General features: G+C 41.4%; 1 protein-coding gene across 1 annotated transcript in view; it reads right to left on the bottom strand.

Annotated features, from left to right (window-relative positions):
* LOC110079722 (vertebrate ancient opsin) overlaps window positions 1–15,825 on the bottom strand; it is a 45,004-nt gene that overhangs the window by 15,933 nt on the left and 13,246 nt on the right. Inside the window, exon 1 of the mRNA XM_020795006.3 lies at window positions 255–15,825. This exon is cut by the window's right edge and continues 13,246 nt beyond it. Coding sequence (XP_020650665.3) covers window positions 255–621 — 367 coding nt within the window. The 5' untranslated portion in view covers window positions 622–15,825. The remainder of the gene's footprint in view (window positions 1–254) is intronic.

Raw genomic sequence — 15,825 nt, 5'->3', positions numbered from 1 at the left:
ATATATGTTGCTGGTGGTGGTGTCTTTAAAAAAAAAACACCAAAAAGACAGAAAAGGGTACTTGCTTACCAATTTTGGCAATATAAATTCTGCTAGCAAACTTTATTATGTATAATCAAGTAAGTGACAGCAGTGCAAAACAAACATAGCCATCTTAGCAAGTTGAGGACAAAAATACGGCATACAAAGCAAGAGACCTACATGCGCAAGTCACTTAGTTAACAAGTTACTAAAAGAGAAACTTGCCTCCTTACCAAAGAATGTGACTGCGAATCCTTCCAGCACACATGCCCAGCGACCCATGTAAAAGTAGCCCTTCAGGTTTGTGAAGAAGCTGATGGTGCCCCCAATCAAGGAGACAAGGAAATCAGCCACAGAGAGATTCACTATGACATAGTTGAGAGGTTGCCTCAGCTGTTTGAACTTCAGAGTCACCAGGATGACTGTGAAATTTTCAGAGAGGGACAGGAAGGTAACCAAGAACATCAAGGCAGAAATCAGGTGAAAGTTCCAGGGTTCAATGGAATCCAAGGGACGTAGGAATGGATCCAAAGGTGAGGAGCTGGCAAGGGAATCTAGAAGCAAAGATTCATTTTCAGGTTCTTTTCTCACTCCATCCATTTTCTGTCTTTTTTACCAGAGAAGAGTGAAGCAGGTCACAGAGAATTAGCACATCTAATGATCTGTGCTTTTATTCCTAAAATGGAATTTCTAAACTACGATGGAAATTTTTAAAAAACCTCCATGCTCTGATGCATGTATTAAAATCCAGGGAAAGTAAGTTCTTCTGAATATATTTGGCACTTGTGGTGGGATCAAGTTCAAGCAAGCAAGAGTCAGATAAGCAATCTGGTCTCCTTCATTTTTCTCCTTTCACAGCTGCTAAGCCTCCAAACCAGCAAGATTAAAGAAGCAGTGGAGTTTCTCCCTGTGATTCTTCTCCGACAGCCAACAGCAATGCAGGAATGGTCTGAGCTGCAACTGAGGGGAGAGATGAGGTGCTGGCAGGAAGTCTCTTTTGTTGTCTAGAGTCAGAGAGAAGGAGTAATCGCTCCATTTGGAAAGATCACCAGCAAAGAAGGATTCCTTCCTTCTCCCTGCAAAAAGCAGAACGCAGCAGAGGCTTCCTTCTTCTGATCAGGGGGCTGATCCAACCCAACACCATCACAAAAACAACTGATAACCTTCCTTGGTAGGAAGGGCCATGAGAGACCGTTCCCCCACTGAAGCCCTCCATTAACAAATTGCAGCAATTGCTGTCACTGTTTCCAAAGGATCATAAAGCTGCACAGTGGTAGAAACAATGCATGGTTTCTTTTCACCTGCCTTTTGTTCCCATATTGGACTCAAACAGTTGGTTTTTAAATCAAGTGGCTTTGACTGTTTCTGGACCAAGAACCTCTCCTTCATTATCAGGAAAAGAACTCCTTGTCCCTTTTATGCAAAGTGACTTATCTAGTTCAAATGTATTTTTTTTCCAAACTAATCTTTCTGAACTCAAGAGATTCTGAAGACAAAGCATGGGTTTTTGGAGCCTGGAGAACAAATTATCAAAGTTATCTGTCTTTGCAACTACTGTTTTCTCTCTCCCTTCCTTTTAAGAACAGGCTACAATTTTCATGTGCTAGAGAATCCCTGAATAACACAGATCTGAGGGACTTCTTCTTGCCTACCTAAATCCAGGCTAGTGTCCCTGGGTAGCTCTGGTCCTGCTCAGAGCACTTGGCCTGGTGTGATGCTGTTGTGGTCTTCACATCACAGATGGGAGCCATTGTACCCTACACTGCCTTTTGCCAACAGGGAGGTCCAGCCTAGCTTCCGTTACTGGCATCATGGGCATGAGCCAAGGCCCTGCACCTCAGCAATGTGTATCTGCCAACTCCTTCTTCTGCTTCTCCTTATTGTTCTGACCATCTGCTCATTTCTCCTTCTTGAGGATCAGACTAAATTTTTCAAAATGAAGTTGGGCAATGTTGGTGTGGGAATAACTGTTCGCAGAATTCCACTGCCTACATGGCCAGTCAGACCACCAACTATGTATGGGATACTAGGAACTGCAGTCCAAAAGAGAAACATTTCCTGTCTCTGCCACAGACAGCTCATGGTGAGAAGAGTCCTGAAGCACTGAGAACATCTGATTGTCCCAGTGAGTTTTTTTGCACCTCACATAGTTTGCACATTAGCTTGCTTTATTTCATGATTGGTCCTTGTGTGTAAACATGGGCTTCCTTCACAAGCAGGACTGCCCAGTCACAAAGGGCTGCTTGAATCATATCTCTGGAACACTAACAGATTTCCAGCTTTTAATGATGGACTGTTTGTAACATTTAGTGTGTAACTATGTTGTGCCCCTGCCTTGCAGCTAATGTCAAAAAGAACCCTTACATTTTCTTCCTTTATAGTTTAACAGACTCGTAGATGTGTGAAGGCAGGAGGAGAAGGGGACAACAGAGGATGAGATGGTTGGACATTGTCATCGAAGCTACCAACATGAATTTGACCCAACTCTGGGGGGCAGCGGAAGATAAAAGGGCCTGGCGTGCTCTGGTCCATGGAGTCATGAAGAGTCAGACACAACTAAATAACTAAACAACAAAAGATGTAATAATTGCCCTCTGTTGGCACTATGTACCCTAATATTACTCCAGTCAGCTCTAAGCAACATCTAATGTAAACAATCTAATATTAATTTCTTCTTTAAAAATTAAGTAAAATTCCACCCCGCTCCATTCTCATCAAAGCAAAATGGAATGATTTGCTTTGGCTGGAACAAATTCAGGCTTTAAAAAAAATAACAGGAATGTGTCCTGTTTTAAATCATATAAACTCAGTGTCTTTGAATTCGTGTTCAAGTCTAGATTTGGTTTTAGAGCTTACCAAACATTGATTTTTGGGCTTCCGATCCTTTAGAAGATTAATCTGTCCAGTGTTTTCAAAATCATCATGATGTAAATATTTTGTAAATGAAGACAACAAATTTAAGGAACTTCTTCAGCTTATTTGTAAAGGACACATTACTTGAGCTAGTAACGTAAAAGCAAAAGGAATAAGCTGCCAATGTATCAGGAATGGCCCTCTGCATGGCATGAACGCATTCATTTCACTTGAGGACAAAACCTAGATGAAGAGAACTGAGCTAAATGAGACCCAGTCTGGCAGTTAGAATTGTATGTGGCTTCCTGAAAAATTAGAACTGGATTTACTAGTCTCCAGAGAAGGTGCATTGAATGAAACAGGATATTAAACCAGCACGGGATGAGTTACTGTATTCTTGGATTTATAGTGGTGTCTCAACTTATGACCATAATCCGTTCCAGAAGATGGGTGTACCATATTTGCCAGCGTACAAGATGACTTTTTGGCCCTGAAAAACATGCCTCCAAGTGGGGGGTCATCTTATATGCCGGGTGCACTTCCAGCAAACCCTCCCTCTCTCCCAGCGAAGTCACTTACGAGTAGACTGAGCCCGCTCCTCCTTGGTAGCCTGGGAACAGCCTGACTCTAGCGCTGAACAGCTGACTGTCGGGAACCAGCAGAGAGGCGGCAGCTATTTTGAGATGCGACCACATGGCTGCTGCCTCTCAAAATGGCTGCCACCTCTCTCTGCTGGTTCCCGACAGTCAGCTGTTCGGTGCTGATGCTGTCCTTCCAGCAAACCCTGGCTCTCTCCCAGCGAAAGGAACCAAAAGCGGCAAAAGGAACTCTCCCCATGATGCAGCCAAAGCAGAATCACGCATGTGGAAGAGGGGGTAGTCTTATACAGCAAGTATATAACAAACTACATTTTGAGTGGAAATGTTGGGGGGCTGTCTTATATGCCCAGTCACCTTATATGCTGGCAAATACGGTAACTCAAAATGGTTGTAAGTCGAAGCACCATTTCCTATAGGAATGCATCGGAACGCTGAGTAAACCACTGCTGAGTATTCTCTACCTGGAAACCCTGAAAAGGGGTTGCTATGAGTCATAATTAACTTGATGGCACACGGTGATAATGACAAGTCCTAGAAGTGCAGGGCTGGAAGGGACCCTATGGACGATTGAGTCCAGTCCCTGTCAGAGAGGCACAGTGGGGAACTGAACAAAACCACTGAGCTATCCAACTTCTCTTTCACAATGTCTATCTCAGAATTTTTTACATAATTAAAAAAATCGTTCCTGAGAATGTATCATTGCTAGAAAATTCATTTTCCCCACTCCCACCAGTCACTGTGAAGACCAGTGCTAAGCTTATACAGACTATGGGAGGAGCAGGGGAGATGTTTCAAACATGTGGATTTCTGAGCTTTTTCATAGCCCAGAAGGGTTACCTTTGTAGTACAACGCCCAAGCTGGCTGGGGAATTCTGGAAATTGTGGTCCAAATATATCATTTCCAGGGGGTGAGGGAGAAGGACAAGGAAGGAATTATCTTTTCTTTCACCAGCTGGTTATCAAGATTCTATTATACCGATTTCAAGGAAATTTTGGAGCGATTGCCAAGCTCTGTACCATCATTTTTCATACTTAGATCAAGAAACAAATTAGGGGCTTGTGTTCTAGTTTTTTTAAAAGTTCTACTGGAAGTAGGAAAATGTGTGAAATATACTCAGAGATGTTAATAAGGTAAATAACAAAAGCTCATAACTCCCCCTGACCTGTCAGGGATTGATCACCCAGGCAAGCATTATCAAAGGACAGAGAAAAGAAATTGCCTAATTTTAATATGTTTCTTTTGCAAAAGAGTTTCATTATGAGCCCTAATCCATTCCCTTCACAGATTCCAGATGGTCTCTATAAATCAGATGACTAATTTATCCTACCTAAGACCTTAATAGAATTGACTGCTAATGTCTGACCTAACATGAGCATATCAATTCAGAAAAGAATCATTTCTTAAAAAGTCCCAGCAATCAAGAAAAGCCCCCCTTTCTTCTAATTTTATTCAATTTCTATTCCCATCTTCTGCATTCCTAAGGCTTTGGGAATATTACAATAAATGACAGATATACAAACATTTACACTGAGCTGAAATGTATACACTTAATACAGACAGAATAAAAAGGGCTATATTTGCTCTGGACATGGCTGCACATGATGACCAAATCTCTGATGAGGAACAATTGAATGTATAAACTGATCCCTCTGATAAGTTTATTCAGAAGAGGCCACTATGGTGCTGATGCCTGGTGATTGCTCACATACAGAGCAGGTGGCTTGTAACTAAATTTATTTTGACATCCCACAGTCCCACCCACAACATTTACTCTTGCTCTTGGTTGTTTTGTGAAACTAAGATGGCAGATCCTGGTCTTAGCCACATGTCACCACCAGATAAGCCTGAAAGGTACCACCAGCTTAGAAATGGGGCACCAGAGACACTTTACTTTGGGTGCACTCAAACCTCAAGCTGCCCTGGGTAATGAGCAAGCAAGTATACACGGAGAGAGTTTTGCTGACCAGCGGATGAGTATATTAGCAGATTGCACTGAAAAGCACCAGACAAATAAAAGTTGTCATTGACTGAATGCCTGAAATCCTGTTGCGTAGTTATGTGAAAGGCATTACTTTTAGCAGCAAATTGCTGTACATTAAGGAATCTCTCTAGGAATTCTCTCTTACATATTCAGATACACAACTGAGTATGGAACAGGTGATACTTATGGAGATTGCCTAGTTTATGGCAATTCACAGTTAGATGTCACACCTTTTGTGTAACTGTACAACAGGATTTTGACCAATGGGTCTATTTTACTTAGGACAAATGGTTGGCTTTAAGACTTACTTTGTTACTTTTTCATTTCTCAAAAATAACTTGAACCATTATTCTTTCATTATTTTTAAGTGTATGTTATAAGCTGCTTGCCCAAAAGTCATAGATACAATGCAAACCAAGTGAAGTTATCCTTCTTCAGTCACAATCATAATATTGGTTATGCATTTGTCTTTGGAAAAGAAAATCAATGACAAATTAGCCATGATTTGTTACTACTTACAATTTGTAACTAGTTACAAAAGTACAACTTGCTTATCTATCTATCTATCTATCTATCTATCTATCTATCTACCTACCTACCTACCTACCTACCTACCTACCTACCTACCTACCTACCTACCTACCTACCTACCTACCTACCTACCTACCTACTGCACTTTTATACTGCCTAGTACAAGGCAGTTGTAAACAATAAAGCAAATATACTCATAAAACAGTAAGGGAAATAATAATTAAAAAAGCAAGAACAGCAGAATCAATAAAACAGCGTAAACAGAGCACCAAAAGATATAGGAATGGTCAAACAGTAGATATTCTTATGTAGCTAGTAATTTCTATGAAACCCATGTAGCATAGTGGATAGAGTGATGGACTAGGACTCAGGGGGATTTGAATCCCTGCTCAATCCCTTGATAGGCATATTTATTTATTATTTGAATTTATATCCCACACCATGTGGCAACCAGGCCACTCTGGGCGGCTAACAACAATATAAGGAATAATATAAAAAAACACAATAAAAATAAATTAATACATAACACAAAGGGAAATTAAAACAGAGGGCAATAAAGGTGATAAAAAAGGTGATGGAGAGGATGGCAAAAAGGGAGGGCGAGAACCTAGTGCTCCAGGAAAGCCTGGCGGAAGAGCCAGATCTTCAGTGCTCTTTTGAACCCATCCAGTGAGGGTTCCAGGTGGATCTCAATAGGTAGGTCATTCCATAGGTGAGGGGCAACCACCGAGAAGGCCTGGTTTCTAGTTCTTTCCCTCCGGGCCTCCTTCTGGGTCAAGGCCCTCAACTGCCCTGCCTGTGATGAATGGGTATTACAGACAGATCTGGCTGGGAGCAGGCATTCTGATAGGTACCTAAGTCCTAAATCATTTAGGGCTTTGAATGTTATCATCGTAAACTTGAAGTTGATGTGGAAATGAACTGGTGGCCAATGAAGGGTGGCCAGAGTGGGGGAGATGTGCTGGAATTTCTTCACCCCAGTTATTAATCTGACCACCAAATTTTGGACCAGTTGAAGTCTCTGCATCAGCCTCAAGAGTAGCCTCACGTAGAGAGCGCTGCAGTAGTCTATTCTTGAGATTACAAGGGCATGGATCAGCATCATGAGTGCTCCCGTGTCTAGATAGGGACACACCTGGGCAATCCTCTGAAGATGGAAATGGGCTGCCCGGACCATAGATGTCACCTGGGTTTCCATGGTGAGATCCGGTTCCAGGCAGATGCCCAAGCTGCGAACCTCACTCTTTGTGGGAAGAGTCACTCCCCAAAAGGAGAGGGAGTTTCCCAACCCGCTGATGCCAGGGCCACCCATGTGCAAGATTTCCGTCTTGTCCAGATTCAACCTCAATCCATTTGCCCTCATCCACTCCAGAATGGTCCTCAAGCAGTGTTTAAAGGTCATAACAGCATCCACTGCAGTTGGAGAAAAGGAGAGCTAGAGCTGGGTGTCATCAGCGTACTGATGGCACTGGGCCCCACAACTCCGGATGACCTCACACAGCGGCCTCATATAGATATTAAATGAGCCCGCATTTCAATATGTCATGGAAAGAAATGAAAAGCAGGAGCATTAACTGTACTCTACACACTTACAAAGGAAATTAGGTCAAGGTGAAGAGACATATCTTTGGAACTGCAGGAAACTAATCAGTGGATTTCAGTGTGAAATCCAGCCTTGTCCAATGTTCTTGCTGCCCCAAAGAAAGGAAGTTACGCTGTGACTCATTTGTTTGGAAAGGGGCAGTGAATGAGGAAACTTTCTGCTCCTCCTTCTTTTTCAGCTTACATCTGTCACCCACCCACACACCCCTACTATGTGAAATGGAAGGAGCCCGGTGATGCCAATGGTACTAAAATGGCTAGGATTAATCAATAATTAATTCAATTAATCTTTGAACTGTGAATTTAGAGATATGGTGACCTTTGGGGTTGAAATTCCACCCCCTTTATATTGCTCTCCTGAAAGAAAATAGCAACGAACCTCAGCCTATAATGTAGGTTTGCACATCCATGTATGTGTATGTATGAATGAGAACATAAGAACATAAGACGGGCCCTGCAGGATCAGGCCAAGGGCCCATCTAGTCCAGCTTCTTGTATCTCACAGTGGCCCCACCAGATGCCTCTGGGAGCACACGAGAAAACTTGATACTTGTCTCCTGATACCCCTCCCCTGCATCTGGCATTTTGAAGAACCTTCCTTTTAAGCCTGAAGATTATACATCCCCATCATGGCTTGTAACCTGTGATGGACTTTTCCTCCAGGAATCTGTCCAATCCCTTTTTAAAGGCATCTAGGTCTGATGCCATCACCACATCCTGTGGCAAGGAGTTCCATAGACAAACAACAGTTCCATAGACCAACAACAAATGTTTGATAGTTTTATATATTAGTATGGTCAAAGCTATGGTTTTTCCTGTAGTGAGGTATGGAAGCGAGAGCTGGACCATAAAAAAAGCTGACCACCGAAGAATTGATGCTTTTGAATTGTGGTGCTGGAGAAGACTCTTGAGAGTCCCCTGGACTGCAAGGAGAACAAACCAATCTATTCTAAAGGAAATCAACCATGAGTGCTCACTGGAAGGACAGATCCTGAAGCTGAGGCTCCAATACTTTGGCCATCTCATGAGAAGAGAAGACTCCTTGGAAAAGACCTTGATGTTAGGAAAGTGTGACGGCAAGAGGAGAAGGGGACGACAGGATGAGATGGGTGGACAGTGTCATTGAAGCTACCAACATGAATTTGACCCAACTCCAGGAGGCAGTGAAAGACAGGCGGGCCTGGCATGCTCTGGTCCATGGGGTCATGTAGAGTTGGACATGACTAAGCAACTAAACAACAACAATGAACATTTCTGTGATTTATAAACTGTTAGATTCACTCCTCTGAAATAGGCTATTCCTCTTATCCAAAAAAGTGATGCAGCTGCCTTAGGCAGAAGGTAGGGGAAGATCCTCCCTCCACCCCCTACTCCCAGTATTCCCAGCTTCCTCAACCAGTATTTGCAATGCTTACTTGTTGATTACCACAGCTAATTTTCTGCCTTACCTAGCTGCATCCTTCTAAATCTCCAGAAAGACCCATGACAGAGGGCTGAGTAAGGTACTATAAATAACTGGTTGTTAGAAGTTGCTGTTCCTGCCATTTCTAACAACCAGCTATTTACATGCTATTCTAACTTACTCAAGCTATTCAATTTATAGCTATTCTAACAACTGAACATGAAGATATTCAGATGACTGATTCAGTAAAGGGTACAATAAGCAAAATTTATGGATTTCTGCTTGACTTAGAAGAGGAAGAAAGTGAGAAAGAAGGATTGAAGTTAGTGTGGGAACAAGACTCTGGAAAAAGAATAAATGAGGAAGAAAGGAGGAAGATGTGGAAAATGAGGGCTTTAAGATTTATGCCAGTGAGAATAAGAGAGAAAAAAATTAAATTGGGCTTAAGATGGTATTTAACACTGAAAAAATTAAATAAAATTAACGCTAGTTATTTGAATGTCTGTTGGAAATGTGAGAGGGAAATTGGCACATACTTTCATATGTGATGGGAATGTGAAAAAGTAGAAAGATTTTGGAAACTAATCTTTAAAGAATTAAATGACATATGGGAAAAAGATATAGAATTTAAGCCTGAGATTGCTTTGTTATCAATATTTGAGAAGGTGGAATGTGATAAGATGACTAAAGAATTGATTACCAATTTATTAACAACAGTTAGACTAATAATAGCTAAGCAATGGAAATCAAAATCTCAGTTTTGAATGAATGAATGGTATAATGAAATATGGAATATAGCTATAAATGATAAACTAACTTGTAATTTAAACGTTAAGAAAGGAGAGTTGAAAAAGAATAATTTTTATGAAATATGGGGTAGATTTTTGGAATATGTGTTAACAAGAGGAAAAGGGAAAGCTCCAAATCAAGAATCAATGCAGTTCTGGAGAAGAGGACAATAAAAGAAGAAGAAAAATAAAGATAGAGGAAGAAGAGGATTACGGCAAGAGGTCCCAACTATGGTGGTGGGGAACACAGTCAATTTGTATTTTGGTTTATGTATTTTATGTTTATGTTTATGTTATATTTTAAATAAAAAAATTTAAAAAGAAGTGGCAGTTCCTTCAGTGTTAAAAGATATGTTGTTGTCATCACTCAAACATTTCCAATCTAGTTTGCTTTGTGTTGATACTAACAGCTATCAGGTGTTAACACAAACTTTGTTTCCATTGTGATTGCTCAGATACAAAGCTAAGGGGGAACAGCGTCTGTAGAAAACCTGGTCTGCTTTCATCTTCTAATGACCCATGATTTAAAGTGTCTGATTTTACTTTGAAAGAGCAGAAATAGTCTGCCAGCCCAAGGCCTCAAACTTCAACAGCCATTGTGCATGTGAATATATTGTCCTGTACACACAATATATGCTGGTGCCACACCACAAATGTGAACTCCCAGCATGGTTCAACACTGACATTTGTGTATTCCAGAACCTCAGCTGATCATAAGTGTTTGTTTTATTAAGGTTAAATATGAATTGGAAAAGGTTCTGGTTCTGACCATTTTTACTCAAAACTTATCCCTTTCCCCCATTAATATTACATTTTTGTCCGACAGCTGGACACCTTTCACCATTGTATTCTCATATACTTTACTTGTTCTCCTCTTTATTTTTGTCTCCTAGATGCAGCTTATGAATAGAATCCGTGTATTGTATCAGATACCAAGAACATTTTTCTTTAGCAGTAAGAGCTGCATTCTCTGACATAAACCCAACAGGCTGTGCTATGTGCAAGGAACAGAGGAACAGCCAGTAAAATGTGACTCTGTAGCATAGGCATTTGATTTATTGATCGGGGGCTCCTAAAAGAACACACTGTTATGGCTAGATCGGTCTAGAATTTAAGATGTCTGGTTTATTGGTGCTTTATTCTGTGCAATTTACAGCTGCACATAACAAACAGAAATTCAAAAGCTATTTTTTTTCCTTTGCCTAGAGACACACTGATAGCCAAGTCTGAACCTGTGGAATGCCTCCTTGTCCTGCAACTATTATAGATAAAGTTTATGTAAGAGAAAGAGAGAGAACATCCCTGTGATAATGTAATAGAGGGATAAGGAATATGTATCTCACCAGACGCAGATTTCCTCAAGCTTCATCTCTAGCTGTGCTGACGTCTTGAATTGCCCTGTTTCTGCTCTAGTACTATACAGGTATCTCTGCTTCACCCCCTTTGACACATCTTTCCTGAAGTTGGAGCACATCCTGAGCAGTTAATCATCCTAGGCATCCTTCAGTCTCGAGAGACCATGGTAACGTGCTCTGTATCGAGGAGTGTCCTCTCCAGAGCATGAAGCCTGGGTAAAGTAATATGGAGGATAGGCTGTTACCCAAGCAGCAGATAATACGAGGAGCAGTTCTCAGCATAAGACGGACACAGTTTCCCTCTGCTGTGATCATGGCTGCCAGTACAATCAACTGAATTGTTATATTGGGGTCTTGGGTAGAAGGGAAAATATTTTTCACTGATGTGCTCAACTTATCCAAGCTTCATCCAGTCTCTGTGGCCCTGATGTGTTCCTGTATAACCTAAGGGGAAAGTGGGAGCAAAGTTTAGTTTGCCTATTGAGAGACAGATTGGTTTCCTTTGCTCTGGTAAAGAACGGAAGCCGTCTCCTGTTCACTGTTGCCATAACATTATAAGAAAAATGCATTGAGGCCAGGGGGTTACATTAGAAAAAGCAAGGCATTTCCTTCAGGTCAGCGGAGACTTGTGATTCCAATTCCTAAAAGGATGGTGAATCCGCTCTGAAATTTACAGGCGCTTCAAAGCTGCTGGGCCTATTATGGGGCTCCAGAACTTTGGCTAGTTCCTAGATAGCGCATGCCAAAAGCTGGAGTGGATTCACCAACTCCAGGGAAGTGGAGTCACCAGCTGCTGCTTCCTTGGGGTGCAGATACCGTACTGGGAGGTGGCAGAAAGTTATTGCAGGATACAACTTAGAATCATAGAACCATAGAGCAATGAGGTCGGAAGGGGCCTCTAAGGCCATCAAGTCCAACCTCCTGCTCAGTGCAGGGAATCAAAGGATATCTGCCAGGTGGTTGTCTAAATTTCTCTTGAATGCCTCCAGTGTTGGAGGACTCACCCCCTCTCAAGGTAATTGGTTCCACCGTCGTACTGCTCTAACACTTAGGATGTTTTTCCTGATATTCAACCAAAACCTAGTTTCCTGTAACTTGAACCAATTGTTGTGTGTCCTGTACTCTGGGATGATCAAAAAGAGATCCACCCCTCCTCTGTATGATAGCCTTTCAAGCATTTGAAAAGTGTCATCATATTTCCCCTAAGCCGTCTTTCCTCAAGGTGAAACGTGCCCAGTTCTTTCAGTCTTTCCTCATAGGGCTTCGTTTCCAGCCCATGATCCTTGTTGCCTTCATCTAAACTTTTTCCAATTTGTCAGGCGCCTTCTTGAAGTGCAGAGTCCAGAACTGGGTACGGTCCTCAAGATGAGGCCTAACCACTGTTGAATAGAGGGGAATGAGTATCTCGTAGGATCTGAAGACTATTACTGTGTTAATGCAGCCTAAAATAGCATTTGCCTTTTTTGTAGCCACATTGTTGTTACATCAAATATCTCTCTGCTTCTGAATCTGGGATCAGAGGATACTCTGGGAGTTAAAGATTGACCCATTTGAACACAGTCAACTTGAGTGTGAAGCAGTGGGTTTGCAACTGTGATCCTCCAGATATTTTTGTCCTGCAACTATTAGCCCTAGTTAGCATGGTAGTGGAGTATGAGATTTGTAGTTCAAATAAATCTGAAGAGCCACAGTTGTCCTCCCTCCTGTAAAGCAATGCACAAGGGGGTAAATTTCCAAATTTAAAAATAACATATTCCCCATCTTCACTCCCAAAACAAGCTAATTTTGTGCACGCAAAAATGCATACGATATTTTTGGTGAACACAGCAATGTGGCTTAATTTTGCAACACAGAAAGCCTTATTAACTAAATATAAATGAATTACTTGTGGAAGATGACAAACATTCTATGTACTAAATATTTTTGGTGGTTCATCATAAATCTAGCCTTGTCCCCATTTCTTAATTGCCTCCTCATTTTCAAGTTAGCGTTCTGATTACATGTAACTCCTACTTTCTGAAGCAGTTTTTATATCTTTGGGGACCTTCATCACTTTGCCAACTTAAAAATATGATGTCTTGCTTTGATGGCAATATTTGGTTTGTTAGAATTATGTGTTCCTCGGTCTGATTGCTAGTGAAAACAGCTTTTATTTTGCCATTTTTTAAATTCATTTTTTCCTTATCTAAACAGACACAGCTGACTCCATGTTATCAGGCACAGACTTTGTGAGCCAATAACAGTTCTAAAATTTAACACAGAAAATGCAAAGCTAGTTACTGATGTGGTATTCTTTTCATATATAATCAGCTTTATAATGTGTGCTTTTTTGTGTGTAGAATGAGTTTGCGGAGTTAACGTTGTGACCTGAATCAAGACTTATTTGAAGAATTCAAATTGAGTTGCAAGCGCCACTCCCTGGTGATGCTGTTCTATCAATTTGTTTAAATTTCAGCTTTGCAACCAGAATTCATTTCAGCTCTATGCAATGTTTTCATCGAGTCTACTTTAAGTTTGGACCCAATTCATTCTAAATCAAGTATCTTCAGGCAAATTGCTCTGCTTACAGAAAGCTGCAACTTAGACAGTTTACATATATGTCTGTTCAGGGCACCCCTTTGGATTCATTTTTAAGGGGTATTGATAAGATTATAACCTGAAGGGAAGCAAAAATAGCAAAAGGAGTGAAAGAGAGGAAGGGAAAAGTGAAGTGAAGCAAAAGACCAAGGAGATGGAAGAAGAAAAGAAAAAGAGGGGAGAAAAATAATCTCGTGAGAAGCAAAAAAATAAATAAATAAAAAGCAAAGATAGCTTCATGGGACATACAAAAAAAATTCTAAAATCCATTAGGCTAACCAAAAAGCAAATGTATATTTGAGTTTTTGAGATCTCCAGATCTCTTCAACAGGCAAGATTACACCAGGTTTTCTCTTCTTCCCAGCAATCTTGTAGGCCTCTATCTTGGAGGGGGAAGCATTAGCACTGTCCTCCATTCTCAGTCACAGCAGTTGCTACTGAGTGTCAACAGCAGGTACAGCAACAGGCAAATTGTATGCATATCACCACAGTTCAGCCACAGTAGCCTCAGCAGCCGGTCATTAGCACTGGGTGCCCCTTCTCTGGTGGTTTATGGGAGTTTAATGCAACCCTCCAGCCTTGAAAAAAAAATGCCCACCTCAAACCTAACCTGCCTTGCAGCTTCCTGCCATGTTGAACCAAAAGCTACAGCTAAGCTTCATCTGCAACTTACTTCTTTACTCCAATAATGCCTTCCATGAAATACATATTAATATTACCATATATGCTCAGGTCATATTTTACGGAAACCTCATTTTCTATGTTCTGGAAGAAACTATTTGAGAGGACAATTAGCGGGGGGGAGTTTACTTGATATTAGGTGTCATCAACATAGTCATCATCTTCATCATAGTCTTCCCTGTTCTATTCCAAGCTGTTGGCCTTCTAATCATTCTAACGCAGACATGTTACCAAATACATAGCAGCTCAATGTAGGTTACACTAGAAACCTCTTGGAGGCAGCAAGGTATCCATGAAGGACTAATAGAGCTAGTACATTGCAGGACAAATTACTGAAGAAGGGAACTGAGAAAGACGACAGGGAGCAGGGAGCCAGAAGTAAAACTGCAATAGTCTTTCCGGGTTAGTAGTACGGCTGGCTGGAGTTTAGGCATCTGTGCATCCCGGAAGAGTCCGCCTGTGTGGCCTTGAATAAGCTTCACAGGTCCCAGAGTGGCCCCAGAAGAAGGGAGTGGCAAACCATTTCTGAGTACTGACTACTTAGAATAAGTAAGAATTGACTTGATGGCACACAGTTTATTATTAGTATGGCAAGAACGGGGGCAAATGACAGAGAAGGGACAAAAGATAAAGGATATCCTAGCTCATTTTCCGTTTATGATTTGTCAGAAGCAGCATGTCAGGGGGAATAAGGAATAGGCTCTCACTCTGAGAGCCAAAGCCAGCCCAAAGGGGGCAGCAACACAGATTTACTGCAACGATTTGCCGCAGGTCAGAAGGCCAACAGGCATCCAGAACGTGCCTTTCAGGGACATGTCAGGCAGACTAGTTGCCTCCCAGGCTACAGTGTTTTCCTGCAAGAGACGAATGAGCAGGCGACAGTATATGTGCCCTGAGGATCCCTTAACCATGAACACTGGCAATATGGGTGTTGGTTGTCATTTATCCCAGCATTTCCATATGTTACAATATTGTTATAAGCACACAGTGAAAGCATGCAGTTGCTCCACTCCGTGTTTTACAATAGTACTTCCTTGCATACAGCCTGGAGCCCATCTTCCGCCCACCTTTCTTAATTTAACCACATCATGTGCTTAGTGGCATCTTAAGATCCTTATTATAGGATTATACGTGCTAGGGTAATCATGCTTCATGGACAATTTCCACTTCCCTAGTTTTATCAGATTATCGGTTTTTTGTTTTTTTTTTGGCAAGAAGATTTGGCATAAATATACTTACATATCAAAAGTGAGAGTGAGAGAATCAGGAGTATCATCACTTATCAGTGCCCTTACAAAAGATGCTTAATGTTCGTTATGAGAGTAACCCTAAGCCAGCCATTCTCTGTCTGAACTGACTGACAGTGGCTTGAAATGTTTATTTTATTATTTTGCTGTCAAGCCAGAACCAACTTACAGGGACCCTAATGGGGCT

Source organism: Pogona vitticeps, chromosome 3 (assembly GCF_051106095.1).
Source record: "Pogona vitticeps strain Pit_001003342236 chromosome 3, PviZW2.1, whole genome shotgun sequence".
Lineage (NCBI taxonomy): Eukaryota > Metazoa > Chordata > Lepidosauria > Squamata > Agamidae > Pogona > Pogona vitticeps.
The sequence above is the reverse complement of the archived record's forward strand: the minus strand, read 5'-3'. Positions and strand labels throughout refer to the sequence as shown.